Raw genomic sequence first — 23,730 nt, 5'->3', positions numbered from 1 at the left:
TTCTCTTTACTCTGCTAACAGAGTGCAATCACAGTGTAATTAATATATTTTTGTAATTGTGTGTTGATAAGAAGTATCTTGTGTGTGATGCTTTCCAAATACTTGGGATTTGCTAAATTTGCGTGAAAAAAATAGTGATATATTAAAACCAAGCAAATGCTGGATTACTGATTGATCATGCAGCTTTATCAGATCCAAGAATTTTCTCATGTAATGCTCCTTAAGCCATGAATTCATCTTATAAACTACATGACTATGTTGGTAAACATTTATGTCAATGAAATGACTAAGTCAATGACTAGAGCTTGCTTGGTTAAGACTCGGGCTATGTCACAGAATTATGTTGGTTATGCTAGTTATGGGTCTGAAGATCTAGATCTCTGCAGGTGATGGAGGTAAAAGAAACAGTGGGAACCACATTGAAGTAACTAGATAGTAATCTGCCAATAAGGCAAGTTAGAAATTTGAATATTGAATATTGGTGGTTAATAGATAATAAGCAGTCATGGATCAGTTCTCCTGATGAGTCCTATTTTAGGGTGTGTAACAGAATGCTTGTCATGGAGCAGCAGAACATATGCAGCTCTTCATGTGACACATGGCTCTATTTATAACAGAGCAGGACATAAGCACCACACTCACACACACAACAGGAACGCTGGGGATAGCGCCATACCAACCCTGAGTCAATGCTCAAGAATTCAGGAAGTATAATTTATACATTAAGGTAAGACACAAGGGAAACACAAGGGAAAATAAAAGACTCACCTCTCAAGTGTTGTGGAACTTTATACTGCATGTAGAGGTGTTGGGGTTTTTATGTTTGTTTGCTTTGGTTTGTAGTAAGAAAATGTTGTAAGTGACATGATCTTTGCATGTGGTGCTGTTCTAACAATGTTAGTTCGTGAGAAACTATACATTTTAACTAAATGCAAGAAATTAGACATTTAGGTCTGAAGTAACAGGGATACCTTATCAACACAAGTCAATTTTGATTAACACATTGCACAAGGTCTGCTAAAGACATTATTTTCACTTTAAAATTGTACTGATTCATACTATAAACACCACACCTGTTCTGCTTTCATAAATGACCCACTTCTGGTCTTTGTTCTAACATGTGTAATCACTATAGCAATAGCACAGGCCATTACCATGTTGCTGGCATCTAAATATGTAAGCTTCCACATATGACCCTTTTGGCTTTCCCTCAAGCTCCACCTATGGAGCTTACAGTATAGCTTAAAAGTTTTGTACTGGAACACAAAAGACTCAGGGCATGCAATGATTGGAAGAGAGCAGTTAAGGTGGGCTGTGTGGCCCCTGCTAGGGATCTGAAGTGGGCATGAAATGAAACCTTCCTCAAGGTGTTGCCGATAGCCAAATTTCCCAGGTGAGGAAAACAGGTGAAGGTTGTGTTCTAACAATTTTCAAAGCAGACTATACTTCATTTTATCACTAATGCAAGCAGGAAATGAATTAATTATAAAATAAAGCATTATGATAGATTTAATTCTTTATGGCTTGGTTTGCTTTTCATTTTCAGTATTTGTTTTTTTTTACTGACTAAAACAGACCTCAGTAGGCAAGGTGCACAAAAATCTTCTATAGCTGTTGCACAGTAGTCTATTCCAGTAGTCTGAGAAATAATTAATCACAACAAGTGCGCTAGTTCTATCAAAAATAACTCAGTTAATAAAACAAAGCAAACAAACCAACATTTATCACCTGCAAGAATATATATTAAATTGATTTGTCATAAAAGTATTCAAACACATTACTTGTTTTCCTGCAGCAGTGGGGCTGCTGAGGTAGTCTGCGGATTTGTTATTTGTTTGGGTGGTGTCTCTGCTTGGTGTCACACACTGATCACCCACCAGACTAATATATAAACACCCACTAGACATATATTCCCTGGGTACAACTTGCTCTGGAATCATCTTACAGTCTGTGCAGGACTGGTCCAAAATACAGAGGAAAGCCCCAGCAGTTACTGTTTTAAATACAGAATATGAGGTATTTATGAGCTCAATTCTTTCAGCTCACTGCTATAGTTGGCTGCTGTTAAGAGGCAAAGCTCTGTTGTGTTTTGTTTATCATAAAAGATTTGAATTGTTTATCGTATATTTAACAATATTCTAAAAGTAGACCTTTATCCATCCTACCCCTAATACTTCTAATGTTCAGATGGTTTTGTATCAGTTGGTTCTATAAATACTGTAGTGAATTGCTGCGAATTGTTGCATAGGCCCTGAATTAAAAATTTAATGACTTTTAAGGGTGCTCACTTAACTCTAATGTTAACAGCAATATCAGTTTTCTTGTTTGGTTTACATGGCCCGCATTCTAAAGTATCTTACTGACAATATATGCTCTGACTACAAAAATACATATTTGGTGAAAAAAAATGTAACAGTTTGCTCTTTTCAGGTCCTGGATGACACTATGTAAATATAGCAGTCATGGATGACTTGGAGCACAGTGTTTTTATAGCAGAGCAAGAATGGAACTGTTTCTGTGAGGAGAGTGAAGAATGCTCTATCCAGCAGGCTGGGCTTGCAGGCCTGGATGACTCGGGCCTCAGTGACACTGATGACGATAAATGCTCTGCACAAGAGCCTGTTCTTCTTCTTCAGACAAATCCTGACAAGCCCAGTGAGGAACAAGGTGCAACCGCACAAATACAGGACAAAGCTGAGGACTGCAACATGAGAGACCTGTCCGTGGATTCTGAATGCTTTAGCTGTGAGACAGATAGAGGCAAGCATGCTGAACAGACTTCACAGATCAGTTTGACTGCTAACGCAACCACATGCACATGCTTGAACACAGATTGCAGCGTGAGTGGTAGTGACATAGTTCCCTCTGACCAGCAACACAGGACTTCAGACACAGAGAGTGTTAAAGACCACGATCAGTATCGCAGCAAGGGTAATTTAGGTCAAGCCACAGGGGAGCTAGTCACCATGACATCTGCTCCAAGTATCCAGCACACTGGTAAAGTTTGTAGCTCAGAAGTCACAATGGTGATGGGGAGTTCAGAAACACCAAAAAAGGAGAAAGAACGGTGGTTTGTCACAGTAAATGACAGTCCAGCTCACCCTAGAATATACCATGGAACTCCAGGCCAAAACAAAAGGAAGAGAAAAATGTTCTAGGAAGTTAACTGAAAAAAAAAAGAGTAGCAAAAAGGCCGTGTACTATATCAAATAAAGAAAAAAAGCAGATAATTTATATTTCAATAGATTACCTGGTAACGGAAATGAAGAGATCATTTCAGGATCAGCCAATATCCAAAAAATAGTTTTATCCCCATAAAAGAGCATGAAGTGGAAGATTGCGAAAAGGCCTCCATTACAAGCATTAACTTTACTTTAACTGTAAACCCATCTGCTGCTAAATTTGAAAACTTAAATTGTGCAGATGTTCCTACAGATATGCCAGAAAATAACTGTTCTATTTCTTTAAATTCTCCAACCCCACTAATTCTTGCACATAATTTACAATTACAAATTGATATTCTAAATGGTTCCATGACACAACTTGCATATGACTAATACACAGTTAACTAACACGAAAGTAACACTGAAATCGCCACTCATGATCAACCAGTGACCAACATATTATGCCATGTTTATGATGACACAGGAGAAAGTGGTTCAGGATTCACCCTCGCTTCAATAACTGTCCCACCAGATAAGACAATGAGTATTTAACACATTTTCAAAAAGAAGAGAAGCACTCCTCTCTCTCAGAGAATTCGGCATCAACTAATGAAAGCCTGGAGGTAGCTATAAATCCATCTCGTCCAATATATGCCCTTTCATCCTTTTGGGATGAAATGGAAAAGTTCGCAATAAATGACATCTTACATCTTAGAGTAGCTAATGACAAATGAAAGAAAATGTTCATCCTGAGGCGTGATGTCCAAGACAGATGTCTGGTGAATTCCAAAGACAGGATTTTATAAGAGAGTAGCTTAACAGGTGACACTGCAGATTCAGACTGTTTCACACATTTAGATGACTCTAAACCAGACCACTCAAGCTGTGAAATTCCTTTCACAAAAAACTTTCTCTGATTTTGATAATGAATTTTTACAAAGTGCAAACCGTAGCCCGGAGTCTCAGAATGTCCAAGAGCCCATCAATATACAAGAGCTCTTACTAGAACAAGTAAATGAGTTAACGGTAATAAACAATAAAAGTGATACAGAACATTTTATAATGCTATGACCTCAGGATGGAATCCCTCTTTACCTGTGTCCAGATGCAGAGGCACAAAGCTCATGTCTTGCATCTGATCAGGACAGCAGTGGAAATCCTTTTGAATGGGAAACCTTCAGGAAAACATCTTCCCTTGTTTTGTCAGTTGTCAATTCTCTAGATGATCATTACCTGTTAACTTTATCTGACATTTTTGCTAAAGACATTGCAGAAGGACTTGAGACAAGGAGCCCAGATGGGCACAGCTGTCATCTCATTTCCTTACTCACAATACCTTTCTGTGCCAAAGACTTATGATGATTTCTTTTCAGACTTTGAGGTTGCAAATCTTTTCTTTCCTTCAGTACAAGATAAAACAATTCCCATTTTCTCATCCCCACTTTTCTTGATGAGAGATCTGGTATTACCTGAGGTGGAGGAACTGAGCAAGTCAGATGCTGAAAATGAGAATTCCCAAATACAGGTCATGGCTCGCTACAGCAGCCAGCCAGAAAAGTCCACAAGTTACTTGCCAAACTTTAACTTTTTCACAAACCAGAGGAGAAACTGGAGAAGCATTCTTTCCTTGAGAAGAATCAGATTTATGGGGAAGGGAAGTAGCTGGTGCCAAAAAATATGCTCTTGGATTTTCCCACAAGAAGCAAAAAAGGAAACATCATATGTCTCAAAAGTCCAGTCAATGTCACCTCTGCTTCCCCTGGAGGCCAAAGCACTTGTAGAGTTTGTAGATCAGCAGGAAAATATTCAACATGGTGTATCAATTTCAAGTAAGTTTAAACCTTTTATAGGTTTATTTATAATACCCACCAGTGTGTGTGTGTGTGTGTGTGTGTGTGTGTGTGTGTGTGTATATATATATATATATATATATATATATATATATATATATATATATAAAATGGACAAAAGCACTGGGCACATTACACCAACATGAGCTTTTACAACATCCCATTCTAAATCCATAGGCATTAATATGAAGATGGGTCCCCCCTTTGAAGCTATAACAGCTTCCACTCTTCTGGGAAGGATTTCTACAAGATTTTGGAGCGTGTTTGTGGGAATATTTGCCCATTCATCCAGAAGAGCATTTTTGAGACCAGACACTAATGTTGGATGAGAGAGCCTGGCTTGAAATTGCCATTCTAGTTCATCCCAAAGGTGTTTGGTGGGGTTGAGGTCAGGGCTCTGTGTGGGCCAGTCTAGTTCTTCCACACTCAACCATGTCTTAATGGACCTTGCATTGTGCACTTCGTTACAGTCATATTGAAACAGAAAAGGGCCTTCCCCAAACTTTTCCCACAAAGTTGAAGGCATACAATTGTTCATGTCTTGGTATACTGAATCCTTTCCCTTCATTGGGATTGGGCTAGGCCAACTTCTGAGAAACAACTACACAGCATTATCCCTCTTTCACCAAATATTACATTTGGCACAATGCAGTCAGGCAAGTGACATTCTCCTGGTTTTCACCAAATCCATACTCGTCCATCAGACTGCTAGATAGAAAAGTATGATTTGCCACTCCACAGAACACCACTCTATTTGATACTTGTCATTGTGCTTAGTGATGTAAGGCTTGCATGCAGCTGCTTGGCCATGGAAACCCATGCCACGAAGCTCCCGATGCAGTTTTTTGCTGATGTTAATGCCATAGGAGGTTTGGAAGTCTGAAGGTTATTGAGTCAACAGGGCGTTGGCAATGTTCACATACTATGCACATCAGCACTCATTGACCCCGCTTTGTAACTTTTTGTGGTCTGCCAATTCATGGCTGAATTTCTGTGGTTCCTAAATGCTTCTACTTTTCAATGATACCACTCACTGTGGACTGTGGAGTGTCTAGGGGGGAAGAAATTTCATGAACTTACTTGCTGCAATGGTGGCATCCTATTACAATATAATTTGACCCATTCTTTCACAAATGTTTGTAAAGGCAGACTGCATAGCTAGGTGTTTGATTTCATAAATCAGTTGCAATGGGACTGAATGAAACCTAAATTCAAGAGGTGTGTACCAATACTTTTGTCCATGTAAAAGATTTTATATATATATATATATATATATATATATATATATATATATATATATATAAAACCACTTCCTGTATATTATATATGTTTTTTACATTACAAAGTAATGTAAAAAATAGAGGCTAATGTTCTAATATTTCTCTTACAGAATCTTCTTTTCTATAGGTCAAGAAGATAATTCAAGGAGAATAATTTATGGACATACAGATTTACTGATGCAACCTTATTTCAGTATATTTAGGAATTTATTTAGGTAAGATAATCACATACAATTAACATTTTTCTACTTAATTTGTTCATAGCTCCGCTGGCAAATGTGAGTGCAATATCTGCTATCCAGTATTTGCGGCAGTATGTGAAAACAGACACAACTAATCATGATCCATGATCCATAGACTCTTGGATCTTTCCAAGAAATTCTCTGAAGTGGGCCAATGTAAAAAGAAGGGTTAATTCTGCATAAATTCATGGCAACAAACATTTTTCTTTTGATAAATATATATTACAACATACACCCATACAGATTTATGTGATCCAAAACACTTTACTTAACATAGTTTGTCAGCAGCTATGTCATTTAAAATAGACAGCATCCAAACCTTAGGGGAAATCCATTATTTCCTCCTATTTACTGTATTGTTATTAGAGTAACATTTATTCTACTATAGTCCAGGTATTGCCTAGATATTAGGTTTACAGAGGGCACTAGTAGGATTTATGTCAGAGATAGTTAGAACTGAAGATGTGCTAAACATTGGTAGCTTGTGTATATGGTTATGAATGAAAAAATACCAATAGATTGTTACTGAAAACTGCAACAATAGAACAATTTATGTTTTTAATAATAATAATAATAATAATAATAGTGTAATATTGCAAAGAATGTGGATATTTGTCAAAAATGTTTGTCAGTACCTTCATGGTTTAAAAAAACTGAGCACATGGAACTATGGAACAGCAAGTAATGTACCTCGCTAGACCAGTTTAAATGTGAAGCATACATTTTTAAAAACGAATTAAAGCTGCTTTTCATAGCAAATACAATGTTTTTATTTTTGGTTTTTTAACAAAACTGAGGAAGATTTATTTAACAGAGTAATGTATTAAAACCTTTGAATTCTTATGGTTTACTTGGACAAGCTGGTATTGCTATGGTCATACAGAATGGATTTTACTTTTTAATAACTGTCCGAATAATCTTTCAAAAATATAGTGTTAACCTGTTTACTACTGACCATGAATCAAGACAATAACTATTATTATTTTCCTATAACTTTTACTTCTAAAGACTGAATTTGTATTTTATAGAGGGAAAACTTTTAAACAGCATTCAAACAGCAGTTACAGTGGGGTGGGGTTCAAGCCCCATCACTGCCAAGTTGCCACTTTTGGGGTCCCTGAGCAAGGCCTTTAATCCTGAAAAGCTCAAGTTGGACTCAGTCATAATTGTAAGTCGCTTTGGATAAAAGCGTCAGCTAAATGCCATAAACGTAAATGTATATAGGACTGAATGCAGTATTAGGGAAATGCATGTAACTGTGACATCATATTAGTAATATTTATTAACCAATTTATTTGCAGCTAAGGGAGAGTGCTTGAAAGCATCTATACTAATCAAATTTACTTTTTATTTTTATTCATCAATAAAATTAGAAAAAATGTAGTTTGATTTTTAAAAGTACAGTAAACATACAATCAAATAAGATTTGATTTTTGATGCAAACATATGTACGTGCTTCATAAGGAGATACATTCAATATTGTTTTATTGTAGAAAATGCTGGATTGGTTGGCAGATGTGCAAGCAAAATTTTGACATCAGTAGGTTTTGAATAATATTGTTAATAGTTCTAACTTATGGTTATTCAAGCACACAAGAAGAAAGACACTGCTTTTTATTGTCACAGCTACCTTTATATTGTTACTTAGACATAACACCATATCCAGAGATATATGACATGATGTCAAGGAATTAGTTATTTGCTATTAATACAGTTTCACTTGTATTGCAATAAACAGTCCAAAAACTATTCTTTCTCTTTCTTTCTCTTTTCTCTATGTTATATAAACAAACGTTAAAAGGGTAAGACAGTGGAATATAGTTGACATACAGGCCAATAAGGAATTACTACTACAGTGTTATACACTAATAAGAGTGTCCCCTCTAAGATATGCCTGAAAAGAGGATGTTAAAGAAAGGGTAAGATACTGTATGTAAAGCATGCACTTTCTGCACATAGGTTACTTAAGTCCAAATCTACCATTGGAACATTTTAATTTACAAATAATGTAATATATTATTTGATACATATACTATTTACAATCTTATAGAGAGTAGGATTCAATAAATTCTGAAACATTTTGCTATATTGTGTATATAAGGATACAGGACAGCACCTTGCAAATACTAAATAAGTCTAGTGCTTTAGCACTGTAACAAAGTTTCATTAGATTTCCTTTTTAACAGTACAAACTGCCAAGTAATATTCATGCAAGGAAAACAATGTCAGTGTGCTTGGAAAAGGCTAGTTATTTTATACAATACAACAGGGAAAACTCTTAAGTGCAGAAAAGAGGGGGGGAAATGATCCCAATACAGGGTTATCTAAAGAAAAAGGAAAAAAACAAACAAACAAAAAAAAAAAAAAAAACAGAGTTAATACCCTGAATACAGAATTTATTCCATAGTCCACAGTGTATGTCAGTCATTTCAAGACGGCTTGTCTCCCTCTTTCTTCAGACGGCTGTTGAGCAGATAACAGCACAAAATGAGTATGAGAACAAACCCTATGAAACATCAGAGCAGTTCCATTTCACTTAACGCACCTATTGCTGTGGGCTCTAAAATTGTAGCTAACCATTTCTGAACATTATGCCAACATCTCCAAAAAGGTGGGCATGGCGTCGTCGTGGCTCACCTGTAGTAATCCTCCTGGCTTGGGAGAGGGGCGCTGTGCAGGTGGGCGTGTCCGTGCAGCCACTGCTGCTCCAGTGCCAACCTCTGCAGCTCGGCAGACTGCGCCTGCATGGCCTGCAGCTGATGCGCGGCTGACATGGGGCCCAGTGGGCCGGGCAAATCTCTAGGGAATGCTGCTCCTAAAAATCACCACGCCAAAGGGGTGGAAATCAGTGTTTGTATTGTTATTCTTTAATATAATAATCAGCCATACACAAAGGTGCTGTGGTCCAGGTGACTCACCAAAGAGAGGGTGCCGGAGCATTTCATGTTCATGGGGCAGTTCACCCAGCAGAGGATTGGGAATAGCACCTGGTGGATAGGGGAATCGGGCCAGGGGTGGCCCTGCTGCCAGTGGGTCCACCAGAGGATGAGGGCCTGAGCCTGGTACTGGGAGACATCACACGGATCTGGATCAGTCAGCAGTTTTGGCTACCCCTACTACTCTTCTCAAAACATACCTTGTTCTTTACCTTCTTATTTGTAGCTGATGCTTTATATCTCATGTTTGTGATTATGACAACGACTGTAATCAGATTTACCCTGGTTGAGTGGGTCCTGCTGATGCAAATGAAGGTGGGAGTGAATGTGTGAGTGCTGGTGATGGTGAGGCGTCACGTTGAGCATCTGAAGCCTAGCAACAGGGTCCCCGGCGACAACGGTGGCGGCCATCCTCTCCGCATGCAGCCGCTCTGCTGTCAGCCGCTCGGCATACGTCAGCTCAGGCCGAGGTGGTGCCGCCACGTTACGCTCCATGGCGGGGTGGAAGGGAGCAAAGGGGTGTGGCCCAGCAACATGAGGGAGGGGTAGTGCCCCGTGACGGGCAAAATGCTCCATGGGGTTGGCTGATGGATGGAGTGGGGTCTCCAGCTCCGGCGGCTTGACCTCAAAGCCTGGTTTCATCCTCTCCCGGATCTCCCTCTCTCGGAGCTCGCGAAGCTCTCGCTCACGGAGGGCAGGATCAGCTGCATAGAGACCCTGCATGTGATAGGCCAGGAGGTGGTCGCCTGGGCCAAGGGGCATGAAGAAAGGGTGGTTGCGGTTGCTAGGCGACATGACATGTGGCCGGGCGTACTCGCTGAGCGTGCGCAGGGCAGGAGTGTCTGGTCCGAGGTACGGCGGGACAGCAGCCACCGTGGTTGGAGGAGGCGGCTCAAATGAGGGCCGAGCCTGTTGTGCGTGGGCAGTGAGGGGGTGGTCACCTAGACGACCATCATGGGAGGAGCTGGAGGCCCGCTGGGAGAGAAGAGAAACATTTAATTTTTATAATCCACACATCATTCCATGTCACCTGTCCACAAAAATAAATAAATCACATATTTAACAATGTTTAAAGTTTTTTGAACAGGGCTATATATAATAATAAATCAGATTGCACAAGTGCTTACAGAAGCTTTGTCTGAATCTCTCTCTCTCTCCCGCTCCCTTTCTCTCTCCCTTTCCCGCTCCCTCTCCCTCTCTCTCTCCCTCTCTCTCTCCCGGCCCTGCCGAGCGCTCTGCTCTGCTTCTCGCCGGGAGCGCTCCGCAGCCTCCTCCCTTTTCTTGGCTAGTTTGGAGGAGGCAAGTGGGGTGAAGTGGAGGTCAGTGCGAGAGCACGAGTTGTACCCTCTGTTCAGGTGTTTGATGAACCTGTTGTTCACACAAAACAGACGTCAGTGAACAAACCACAGTAAACAATAGCGCCATTACATCTCCGCAAAAAAACAGTTTACGTTTACCTTGCTGACTGGCTCGCGTGACTGGGTATGTTGACCACTGTGGGTTCTGGGGAGGGACTCCTGCGGGGAGGAGGGGGGCTATCACAGTCTTCGTCCTCATCCACTGGCTCCTCTTTAATGGCCACGTGCGCCGGTGCACCGGGGCCGCTGGCTGCAGAGGAGGTGGAGGTCTGGGGGGCTGGGCCGGGTGCTGAGGATGAGGCCAGAGACAACGCTGCAGCAGGCTCTGCTGTGGGGCGCATTTGTGAGAGCGAAGGGTGGGGGCAGGCAGCAGCCGGAGGCAGACCAGCGAGGTGACATTTGCCTTGATGGCCCTGCGACTGAGTGAGCAGCGGGGGCTGAGGAGGATGAGATTGGGGCATGATGTGGAGCGGTGGAGGCTGAGAGCAAGGTGGATGCTGAGCGGGCAGGGAGGCCAGAGGCTTCAGGGCCGGAGGTGGAGGCAGGTTGGGGTGAATCTGTAGGAAGGGAGGAGCAGCGGGGATGTGGGAGGGCTGCTTGTAAGAAGAGGGGATTGGTGTGGTTGGTGGTGGCTTGATCTGAGATGCTGATGCTGGAGGTACCGGAGGAAGGAGGCTCTCTCTCTGAAGGTGCAGAGGCTTAGGAGCAAAGCTGTGAGTGTGATGATGGGCTGCAGGAGGATGGCTGGGGTGGTGGTGATACTGAGGAGGCATTGGAAAGGATTGCCCCTGTCCTGGGCCTGGTCCCTGGAAAGATGAGGGTCCAGAATGAGCCTGGGTCGCCGGAGGACCCTCCAGGCCCCTTTGACCCCTCCTCTGAGCTATTATCAATGGATCGTCCGGGGGAGCATCCACGGGTACGACAACCCTCGAGGTGGTGGTGGCCATAGTGATAGTGGAAACACCAGGGGAAGATGCGCTTGATGGAGATGGCTGAGATGGCATAGTGTTTAATGGTGATGGTGTTTGAGAGGGGGCAAGAGTAGCAGCTGGAGTTGCTGCCTGCTGCGTTTGGGCTTGGGGCCCGGGCGGAGGCACAGGGATGGGGGAGTCTGAATCACTCTCGTTGGCCTGCAGGGGGCTGGCGAGGCTGGGGGAGGAGCTGCGGTTGTCCTGGTCTATGTCTTTAGTGTCACTGCTGCCATCATCATTAGCACTGCGGCTGTCTGAGCTCTCCCCTTCACCTTCTCCTTCCGACTGGGAGTCTGGACCCTCCTGAACAAGACAAGTAGGTGTCCTAAATCTTTTTGTCTATCAAATTATTTATTCATAATTTTAGCAGATATAGATGGTGTAATAAACTAAAAAGGGTTCACATATGAGTGTAAAACCATCACAGAACATCAGGACTAAAGCCATCTGCTGCTCGTTTAGTTATCTGAATTGTGCTGTGTTAAGTGTGCATGGATTTGTTCATCTTACCTGATTCTTGGGCCTTTTCATGGTTTTTCTTTCTGGTTCATCTGTATCTGGGGCACAAGTGTCTCTCTGTCTCTTCACTCCCTTTACTAAGGATGCCTCCACTTTCATCTTCTGAAACCAGGAGGGAAAATCATTCCAAAATTAGAGGTTAATCACAGTTAAAACATGAAATAAATCATCAAAAAGTAGAGCCTACCACTCACGGATGCACAACAAAAAAAAAGAAAACAAAAACAATAACCTTGCTGGCCTTCCCTGCCACTCCGGGTTTGGTATCAGAACTGGATGCCCTAGTTGCCATAGCAGTGGAGCTAGTTCTGGGGGTGTGTCCACTAGCTCGGACATCATCATTGGAGGGGGAGAGACCCCTATCAGGACTTCCTGTCAGCCTGTTCCGCCCACTTCTAAGAGATGACATCTAGAAGAATAAAATATGGAATTATTTAAATTGCAGGAGGCTTTCAAAGGCCGAGAGAGCATATAACCTGTCAAGCCAAACACACTGGTGCTCTGCTCCGACGCGTCTTCATGCCATGCCGTGCACCGAGCCCTTCTTCCTCCTCTCGGACAGGTTTGAACAGATAGGGTGGGTCGGTTGGCTTAGGTGCAGGCGGCAGGCGCCTGTGCTTGCTGAGGTGGGCGTGGCAGCTGGAGCACAGTAGGATGTTGTCACGCCCTCCATGATGCCAGTCCTTAGAGCCTGGCAGTGACAATACAGCCTATTAGAAGCAGAAATCTCACACAAAAGTGTATAAATGGAGTATAAAACCTGTGAATGTAGTGACTGTTTTTAACGTTTTGACAAGTGTTTGCAAAGCAACTTTTTAGAATCAAACTCACCCCTTATTGCTTATTTCCAAATTTTCATTTTAGGGCAGTGTTTAAGTGTTTAGGGCAGTATTATATGCTTTGAAAGCTTCTGTTTAAAATGTTGCTGGATCACAAAACTACAAGAAAATCTTGTAATGTCACCCTTAATAGAATATATACCATGAAAAGCTGTGCTATTGTTTAGAGAAGACCATTACTTAGTACTCAAAGACTCTTTATATGAGAAAAAGTTATTCATATTCATACATTTAGGGTACTACATAAAGTGGCACAAAGCATATTTTCATTAAAAAAAACCAATACATTAGTTTGTATGCGTCAGTGACAAATAAAAAATGAACATTTCACACAATGTAAATTTCAACATGTTTTCAAATGATGTAGCACATCAGTACTGAAGAAAAACATTTAATTGGCAAAGTGCTCATAAACAATTACATCCAGAAAGAAAAAACAACAGTTTTGCAGTACAGCTGCAAAAATCATTCCTAATAAAATCAAAAGAAAGGAACAAAGGTAATCATGATCCACACCATTAGCTTTCAAAATGTGAGTCTTCAGTAGGTTGCAGGCTAAGCATGGGCTGGAGGGGGTGATGAGTGAGATGTACTTACTGGTGGTTAAACAGTGGCTGCAAGCTTGACCTTTGCTCCCCTGCTCACTGTCCTCACTGTCCAGATCGTCCTCGCTGGCTGAACTGAGCTCCACTACAGAGTGAGTGAGGGAGAGAAAAAGAGAGATCACAGGTATCAGAGCACTCTATGCTTATAATATTGCTCATCCGCAGGGCACGTATGTGACTTGCTGTGCAGAACTCACTGGAGGAAGTGCGAGAGGTAGTATTGGCAGCAGCCGCAGTGTTGCGAGTCTTGACCTTGCGAGACGCAGGCTGCCGGCGGTGCTGCCGATGAGGTCGTGACCCCACTGCTTCAGGAGTTTTCTTCCAGTAGTAGTAGAATGTTATCAACTCACCCTGAATGTGACGGCACAAGTTCAAATAAGCCCAAGCCCTGTAAAGCGTGAGCGTTTTAGTGTGCAAGCATTAAAGCTTCTCCTACCGTTTTCTTACTAGGCAGCAGCTCTTTGCGTATCCTGAAAAAGTTTTTGCCATACTGTCTGAGACCTTTGATGAACCGCTTCTGTAATCAAGCACAGAAAGAAAGTAAACTTTTACAAAGTTACAAAATAAACTACATAAATCTTGACATAGATTATAACTCAAAATGAAACATTGATAGAGTGCTGTAATATACACCTAAACAGTTATTTTTGCTGAAAGAGCTTCCACTACAGTATCTCTTATATCATATATCATAATAATGTTAAAGTATCACTTCTCACCACTTCATCTTCTGACCAGCATTTCTCTATTAGTTTAGGGACTGGCTTCTTCACCAGGCACTGCAGAGCTTTGGCTGCATCATACTGGCTTTCATGGAGCTTAAAAAAACAAACAAACAAAAAAAAACCTTCCTCATAAATAAATCCTTCAGCTTTAAAACAGACTTCAAGAGACACCTTTACATTAAATATTTACTGTTGTATAGTACAAATCTCTATGAAGTCAGCCAATTAACTGCAAGGCGTTGCTTTTAACAATTCACTACCACCTCCAGTGAATTTTATTTTAGTGAATTTTTCCAACACCAATATAATGTAATGTCACAGAGTACAACAGTGCAATATTTGGTTATTCAACACAGTTACTCAGATCTGTATTATACTGTTATCAGCCTATAAAATTGAGAACATGTACATAGGCTTTTCAAACATAACTGAGTTCAAATGTTCGAACAACTAACCGTGTTCAAAGCATTCAGTGTAGTATCATCACGGGAGGCTGCAAGACAGCCATCCTCTGTTGAACCTCCATCACACATCCCTGCAAATGCTGCCATGCTCCTAAATACAGGAAGTAAATAAATAAACAAAATACTCAGAGATAAGACAATTTATAAACACTTGCCAGAAAGCAATAACCCTCCAAATTCCCTTCCCCCACAGCTGACTTAATTCAGATTTTGAAGAAGCTACATGTGTCATATGGCCAAGGACCACTCACCTGGCAGCCCGCAGGTACATGAGAAGATCACAGTCATTGACTCCTGGTGTCCAGACTAGCTCCTCTTTATCTGTGACTGAGTGCGTACTGGGAGCAGGCAGGGGCTGCAGCTCAGGGAGTTTGGCCTGCACATGTTCAAATGAAGCTAATAGCACATTTATGCACTTTGACAATCACACTAACAAACATGCCTGCACAGTTATATATGCACATGAGAATCACAGATATTAAAAATATGCATATGCACATTCATTAATTCTAGTATCAAAAATAAGCATCTATTACTAGTTGTGCTTATTTTTACTATTTATTTCAATAGGATCTACTAGGTGTGTTTTTCACCTACCTGATGACTTGGACCCACTCGAATCTCTCCTTGCGTGCTGTTCAGCTGCCTGAAACACAGAAGTGGTATTAGTCTTGAAAACATGCAGCATGGAGATTTGCATTCATTTTGATTCCCTTAAAGCATGAGGTATCCAAAACGAAGATAACATATCAAATGCCAGTAATATATTAATCACTTTTTAAAGCAATGTAAATTAAATATGTTAAAAGATAGAAATTACCAAAAATGTCAAGTCAAACTGAAGCACCAACAAACCATAACAGCATCACAAATCATAAAAAGACAACAGGGAATGACAATCCCATTTAAAATGATTTTTAAAAATAGAATTTAAAAAAATAAAGATCATTTAATAATTACTATACAATACGCGTGATCCTAAAATGAGGTATATGTAAAAAAAACGCTCTTGGTGAAGTTGCATATCAAAACCATCTATCCACAAGTTCACCCCATTTAATCCATTCAGATACACTTGGAAAAGTTTGAGCTGCGTCATGACGGGTAGTGTTTTGATGTTTGTACCCTTTTAAATCGCCTCATTTTTAACGTTAATTGCAACATGTCATTTGCCTATCAGCAATCAGGATTATCAATCTCAATCCCACCCATTTATCTTAAATAGCCAATCTACGCCCGTCGGCGACGTTCCCTCCAAAGGTTATATAAACAGGTCTTAAACACGTACACATTAGAAATGGGTAATTTTTTCAAACAAGAGTCATAAATTACATAACTTATGGCCGGGTAAACAAGCATTTTACATTTGAAATCTTTAAAAGAAATGCAAGATTATATTATGCCATTCGATCGGTTTTCGCTAACGCCACAGAAAAATAACCAGTGCACAGAAAATTCCTTCCTCGAGAATAAATATACTAATAAGTAGGTAAGGAGAACTTGTAAGTACAATATTGGCTATAAAACGCAGCACGAAATTAAATGACCATCCGCCATAGTAGATAATCAGCATCTGTCCCATTTCCTTCTTGTCAAGATTGCTAGCTAGCCTTGCTTCGCTTTGGTGTGTAGCCGAGCGAAGCAAGCTGTCAAGTTCATAACCGTTTAGCTATATTTGCAGGAGAATACAAAAGTACTCGCGGTGTCTGACAAAATGCAAGGGCAGATTAAAACAAGGCATTGGTAAGGGAAAGAAATCTAACAAACCTTCGCGGACTGAATAAGTCATCCATGGCAGAGGCTCCTTCGGTTGTGTTTACAGATTGTTTGGTTCTGCGTCGGCTCCAAACTATGCTATTCCCCTATTTCATACTACTCAAAATGGAGGCTACGCTCAGTATTTTTTCCTAGCTCAGGCGATGACCTCAGTCTTCACGCACAGCCTACCGAGATCCCCTTCCATAAGCATAACTGAGCATGTGCCGTCGCGACCATCGGTAATGGAATCATCTCTGTGTCCGGTCTGTCCGTTAAGAAACGAACGAGAAAATCAAGACTGCCTGCAATGTAGACAATCCGATTCAACTGTCGATGGGGGCGTAGCATGTAAACTGTAAAATTTAAATAGTAAATTAGCTTCCCAACCTTATAATCGGGGAAGCTCAGAACAGTATCAACGTTAACGATATTACCGTGCACACACGTATAAAACGTATACAACCGCACTTAGGAAAGCAACTGAATAAATGTGTAGCTATTCCCCTCCCCCCCTGTTGAATAAAAGCATCTACGCCACCTTTATTCAACTTCCGTTATGTAAGGCATGTGGATAACGTTCTTAAATCTAGGCAGATAACTTCGTCACTTACAGCCAAGTAAAACCGTTACTGTATATTTACTCCTAAACCTTAATTTAAGCCGTTTATTAATTGTAATGGTCGTAGTATGCCTTGGAAAGAAATAAAGTTCGTACGCGTATATATACACATTTTATGTATATTTGCATATACATAATGCATAGGTTTTACACGGCAATTTATTTTATGGGGGCAGCTTTAGACACCAAGCCAAGAGATACCGATTTGTATCACTACACCTGGAATCTTTCAATTAATGATTGCATCTAATCTAGCCATCATAAACAAACAGGCTGCCAGAATAGCCCAATTTCCATTACACCTATTTCTTAACAATTCTTACTTATTCATTATCCAAATTAAAAGTAAAATATATTCAACTGCTTTCACTTAATTACTACATGATTCTTTTATGTTTCAGAGGTAATCTTTTATTTATCTCCACAGGTTTCTCCATTACACAAACATATTAGATCTACATAATTACACTTATCAGTAAATAATTATTTCACAAAACTAACCTTCTGACCACAATGACGAATATTACTATTAACTTCTTATTCAAGTAGCTTTATAACACTGTCAAACACACAGTACAGATTTCTATAGGTACTTTCTAGTTTACTGCAAAGTGCAAGCATACAAGTGCTAAAATTGTCTGCAGTGCACTCAGTGGTTCAGCCTCAGTTCAGTGGGTTTCTGAAGCTCCTCCCTGCAAATCGAGCCTCATCACCCAGCTCCTCTTCAATTCTGTGCAACAACAACAACAAAAAAAAGTTGGCCAGTAAACAACTGTGTCAATTATATAAAGTACAGAGGTCAGATGCTACCTTAGGGGGCAGCTTTAGGCACCAAGCCAAAAGATACCCATTTCTTTCACTACACCTGTAATCTTTCAATTAATATCATTGCATCTAATCTATCCACCATGAAAGACAGCAAGAAAGACCACAAAAATGCAGAAAACACACCTTATTAAGCACAAGGGACTATATAAGCATTGAGTAAATCTGTGTTTGGGGCCTTAAAGGCACGACATCCTCTAGGTTGTGTCCTACATGGAGACTTAAGTGGGGTACTGTAGGTTTACTTAGAGGTAATGCTAAATAAGATCAGAGGTCCTCAGATTTGACCAGAAGGTTCTATGAACCATGTAGGTGCATGGAGAGTTAGAAATCATCCTAATCACTTTATTATCTGATTGTTAAGCAATTTTTACCCAATATGATAGCTAGAAATTTCAACAGGCTATATCTAACGTTCATATGCGGCTCATGTAAAAATGATAAGGAATGATACCTGAGGATCTGGTTGTATTTGGCCAGGCGTTCAGAACGACAGGGTGCTCCCGTTTTAATCTGAATAAGGAGGAGAGGTCAAACAAGCAAACTATGATTACTGCAAATAATCATTTATTTGTATTGGTGATTCAAAAAGCTACATTTGTTGAGATGAGTTATGCCAATTGATCTTGTGATCAGACTGTAAGTATATTGTAAACCTTACAAAAGGTTTGCTGTACCTACATTTAAATTCTAGGTGGGAATAAATACAAGTTATAATACTTTGTACCTGTCCTGTACACAGACCAACCACCAGGTCAGCAATGAAGGTGTCCTCTGTCTCTCCTGAACGATGACTCACCATAACACCCCAGCCACTGGACTGGGCCATGGTGCAGCTACATGGGCATATACAGGAAGCTAACAGTATACCACCCATCTTGTACTCATACATGCTTGATTATCGAAGATTATTCAGAACTACACTACAACCATTTAGAGATCAGGAACTCACGCTTTCAAGGACTCAGTCACACTGCCAATCTGGTTCACTTTGAGCAGCAGGCAGTTACAGGCCTTCTCATCCACTGCTTTTGAAATGCGTTTGGGGTTGGTCACAGTCAAGTCATCACCTACAACCTGGATGTCTGTACTGTCAGTAAAACTGGTCCAAGCCCCCCAGTCATCTTGGTCAAATGGATCTTCAATGGAGACCACTTGCAGGGGGTGGGAGAAGGGAAAAAAAAGTTTAAAAACACATTGGACTAACAATAAGGCACTGATTTAGACTGATTCACATCTTAAAAACCTTAACCTGAGAAGTAAAATCAGCAACTCCAAGCTCAGCGCTTAAGGAAATGAGAACCGTGGCTACCTGGGTATTCCTGAACAAAGCTCTTGTAAAGTTCTGCAAGCTCATCAGAGTTGATGTAACGGCTGGGGTCATCAGGTGACTTGAAGTCAAGATCATACTTTCCATCACGATAGAACTCTGAGGCTGCAACATCCATGCCAATCACAACCTCATCTGTGTAGCCTGCTTTGCTGATGGCATTCTTCAGTAGCTCTAGGGCTTTGGCACACAAATACCACAGTTAGTTTTCAACAGTGTTACTTCAGTATCACAGTGCTCCTATAATAACAGTGTTTGAATAACCACCTTCCTTATTCTCCAGGATGTTTGGGGCAAATCCACCCTCATCGCCAACATTGGTAGCGTCCTTGCCGTACTTCTCCTTAATGACGTTTTTTAGATTGTGGTAGACCTCCGCACCAATTCGCATGGCCTCCTTAAAGCTGTTGGCTCCCACTGGCAGGATCATGAACTCCTGCATGGCCAGTTTATTGCCCGCATGGGAGCCACCATTTATCACATTAAAGGCCTTGAGGAACAGAGCAGGCAATTCAATATTAAAGGACTATAACAAAGCATTTCTCAATATCCATATTCAGTAGTACTCACAAATTAGCCAATATGAATCCAAATTTAAGTTCAAGTTCAACTTTGGTGGGGTACACTGCTTACACCACCCAACTTAACATTATATAAGTAGTGTGAGAAGGAATTATTGGGGGCATCATGCCCCCTCTCAAACTATGTCTTACACTTGCCTGCCTTTTTAAAATTAGTTTATGTTGTCAGTTAGACTAAGCAGTCATATCTCATTCCTCCTCACCGGCACTGGTAGGATGACCTCTGGCTTTCCTGCAAGGTCAGCAATATGGCGATACAGAGGGACACCTTTCTCTGCAGCACCAGCCTTGCACACAGCCAGGGACACGCCCAGGATGGCATTAGCACCAAATTTAGCTAAAATTTGAAGGGGCAGTGTGCAGAAATAAGAGTTACTCTTAAGTCCTACATTCCTAAAACCTTATGAACAGTAGCTCACTTTCTAAAACAAGTTTAACATTGTTGAAGCAGCACTACCTGTTGACAATTTTGTTTTTATGGTTTAGTCATTTGAAGTAGAGCAAAGTGAGTAGAAAAAACTGTATTTTGTCCAAGTTCCCAAAATTGGGTAAAACACTCAACTTATTGTTACTAGATAGACAAGCTACGCAACACATCCAGTGTATGTTTTGTAACCTTATGCATGGCTTACACTTGTTATCAGTTCCATCCAATTCAAGCATGAACTGATCAATCTTCTCTTGCTCAACTACAGGGATTCCCTAGGAGAGAAGGAAAGGGCAGAGAGAAAAAAAAAAAAAGAAAAAAAGAAAATTGATATCCATTCCAGCACATGACCCCAATAATAAATAAGGGCATATTTCCTGTCACATGATTCAAAAAGATCTGACACCTGTGCAATGAGCGCAGGTGCAATAGTTTGGTTGACATGCTCAACAGCCTTTGAGACACCTGCAACACACAAAACCCATAGTATTATATAAAGCATTAAAAAAATACAATCAGAAAAATGATTTAATCTGTGCTTTCAGACATAGGGAAGCAGATGCAGCAAAAGTAACAACAATAACATATGCAGGTGTAAACTGCATTGAGCCAGAAGCACATCCCAGCATCAACAATCTTCTCTTGCATGCACCAAGTGTAGTGATCACACACAATGGCAAAAATCAGTCAGGTTTTTTAATGTCCAAGTTAGTCATATCTGGAAAATGGTTAGAATAGACATCATTCCACCCTACTCCATTTATGGTGATTAACTGAATGAAACACCCCAAATACCAGTATTGTACCAGCAATCATTCATATCAATTTTTGTATGATGGTATAAAGGTTACATGCTCAACCAGCATTTCAGATCACCAGGCATGCATGACTTACTGTTGAAGTGTAACTGTAATTTGATCACCCTTAAATTGAACCATTTTTTTCATTCCTCATGCTGAATATCAATGACCTAGTGTTAAAATTACCTGGTAATAAACAGATGGGGCCCACAAAACAAACAGTACATCTAATGGGTCTCTAAGTCAAATCTAATAGACAAAAAGAAAAGGCTGCACTGAAGAACAGAACAAAGACAGAACGTATACAATGTGTAATCCCTAAAAAAATGTTCCAAAAGACTGGGGGATGCGATATAAAAGTAAGTGTTTTGCTTTTGTAATGATAGAATTTGTAATTGTATTATTTGGTGAAAAAGATTTCTTTGTGAAAAAACTCAGAGTATAAATATACTTTCACCCTGAGATTCCATGAACAATAAAAGCCTTGCAGGAAAGGTGAGAAGACTTTATATTTGACTTTTGTCTTACTCATCCATCTAAACTCAAGGCATTTTGCTTATTAAGCAATTAAATGTCTAATGGCTAAAACCCATCTAATACAATATTTAAATTTGAGTTATAAGTGACATTGATGCTGCATTATACTGCATCATGGAAAAACTGCATTTAATTTTAATTTCATTTTATTGTTCATTACTGCTCTACATGTCACAGAATTTCCATATTAATTCGTTAAAGAAAATATGATCATAAACTTGCACACCTTTGCCCAGGTACTTGGACTTATCATTGTCTCTCAGCTCCAAAGCTTCATAGATGCCAGTGGATGCTCCACTAGGAACAGCAGCTCGAAACAGCCCTGTAAAGACCAAAATATGCCCTTAACATCCAATCAATTTTAGTTTGGGAACATGCAAGAAGCCCTAAAAAAATAAAGCACAGAAATGGAGAATCACCTTTGTCTGTGTAAAGGTCCACTTCTACAGTAGGGTTCCCTCTCGAGTCAAAAATCTCACGTGCCTGAATCTTTAAGATTGACATGTTGCTGAAAAAGAGCAAACAAGGAGTATAAAGCACAGAAACTGATCAGTTTTCAAAATTAATAGTATCCATAGTTTTAAAAACTAAAAATCACTATTTTTATCCTGCTTCTCTTGAAACCTTATTTGTACTCCCCCCCCACGCTCCAAGTAGTACTCATCTGCATCTTGGAGAATTTAGCGCCTATTCTACGAGTCATGTTTAAATCCCTTAACTCTTCAGATAATTATTCCACTTAAAGCTTATCCTAACTACACATATTTGTTGTGAATTTGCTTTTATGACATATTTGATACGTTAAATTAGTAGTGTCTATCAGTTGCTTAGAGCTAGCCACTAAATTAGATTAATTGCTGTCATTCATCGATCATCGCAGACAGCCTCTCTCTGGAAAGGGCTTTTAATGATTTTTGGATCATGTCTGTTTTACTATGCAATACCGCATGTCTGACCCATAACTAGCCAACGCTAATTAACTAATGATTAATTAGTTAAACGTTAACAGACTTGTCATCGTCGTCTACCCCGTTCTATGCTTAAACATCTAGCTAGCGTTTAATTCTAGAGGCAGGCGATCGAATTTCTCCCTTGCAGTTATTATCTAAGCTTAAAACAATAAGTGACCGATAAAAGACAAAGGCGAGCCATAAAGCTCAGGACACTCCGCTTCGAATAGTAATTTTTAATACTTCATCGGGCTTACATAACGGAATCATTTCTAGGGCTATGTAAGACCACAATGCTAAGACGTCTATGATTAAATATATTAAATGTTGATGTATCTAGTTTGCTAGGTTAACTAGCTACATCACAAAATCACTCCAGCATAACCTTGAAAGCTAGCTAAAATAGCTAGACTAGCTAGCTATCTAAACACCATCAGCTAGCTATGCTAGGGATAGCTAGCAAGTATACAAGGAAAATTATTTGCTAGCTATCTTAACATCCTAGCAACCGGGCTCTTAAGTTGTATTAAGAAAACACCACGAAGGAAACTTCATCTTTGGACATTGACTTTACATAGCAGGCTATACAATGCTAAAAATAATGCAATATTTACCTTGGAGAAGCAAAAGTAGCTAGCGGTGAAGGACTACAAGGAGATTTCCAGGTGGATTTGAAGGAGATATCCAGCTGAAATTCTTCGGGAATGCGCACCACCACCTATCATACCGCCACTTATCGCCACCTGCAGCTTCATTGCTTCTCGTGCATGTATTCTTTTGGCATGCATTAAAATGACTTCTTTTCTCTGAATAAAAAAAGAAAGGTAATCTAAAAAGTATCTTATAGGACTAAAATAGCAACGAATGGAAATTTTATATAAGGTGTATCGCTATTAAATAAGGAGTTTTGCAGCAACATGTTAAAACATTTTTTAAATTTTGATTCTTAT

At 40.2% G+C, this 23,730-nt stretch overlaps 2 protein-coding genes and 1 long non-coding RNA gene across 3 annotated transcripts; 1 reads left to right on the top strand and 2 right to left on the bottom strand.

Annotated features, from left to right (window-relative positions):
- Positions 1–669: 669 nt before the first annotated feature.
- On the top strand, positions 670–8,906 carry LOC113576028. Its single transcript, XR_003410458.2, has 3 exons — positions 670–727; positions 2,431–4,993; positions 6,405–8,906. It is a non-coding gene; the product is annotated as an uncharacterized LOC113576028 (long non-coding RNA).
- Positions 8,005–17,207, bottom strand: rereb (arginine-glutamic acid dipeptide (RE) repeats b). The gene is made up of 17 exons (XM_027007890.2): positions 16,721–17,207; positions 15,551–15,599; positions 15,205–15,329; positions 14,945–15,044; positions 14,484–14,582; positions 14,201–14,281; positions 13,962–14,115; positions 13,757–13,849; positions 12,815–13,011; positions 12,553–12,729; positions 12,312–12,422; positions 10,930–12,104; positions 10,600–10,840; positions 9,754–10,447; positions 9,455–9,601; positions 9,174–9,351; positions 8,005–8,999 (listed from the first exon to the last, which is right to left on the bottom strand). The coding sequence occupies exons 1-17, from the start codon at positions 16,744–16,746 to the stop codon at positions 8,966–8,968; spliced, it is 3,681 nt and encodes a 1,226-aa protein (XP_026863691.2). The 5' UTR covers positions 16,747–17,207; the 3' UTR covers positions 8,005–8,965.
- A 511-nt stretch (positions 17,208–17,718) lies between these two features.
- eno1b (enolase 1b, (alpha)) lies at positions 17,719–23,498 on the bottom strand. Its single transcript, XM_027007903.2, has 12 exons — positions 23,395–23,498; positions 22,250–22,338; positions 22,057–22,152; positions 20,900–20,958; positions 20,699–20,768; positions 20,270–20,403; positions 19,753–19,975; positions 19,468–19,665; positions 19,108–19,309; positions 18,883–18,991; positions 18,610–18,668; positions 17,719–18,060 (listed from the first exon to the last, which is right to left on the bottom strand). The coding sequence occupies exons 2-12, from the start codon at positions 22,332–22,334 to the stop codon at positions 17,994–17,996; spliced, it is 1,302 nt and encodes a 433-aa protein (XP_026863704.1). The 5' UTR covers positions 22,335–22,338; positions 23,395–23,498; the 3' UTR covers positions 17,719–17,993.
- Between the last annotated feature and the right edge of the window lie 232 nt (positions 23,499–23,730).

This window comes from Electrophorus electricus, chromosome 3 (genome assembly GCF_013358815.1).
Source record: "Electrophorus electricus isolate fEleEle1 chromosome 3, fEleEle1.pri, whole genome shotgun sequence".
Taxonomy (NCBI): domain Eukaryota; kingdom Metazoa; phylum Chordata; class Actinopteri; order Gymnotiformes; family Gymnotidae; genus Electrophorus; species Electrophorus electricus.
The sequence above is the reverse complement of the archived record's forward strand: the minus strand, read 5'-3'. Positions and strand labels throughout refer to the sequence as shown.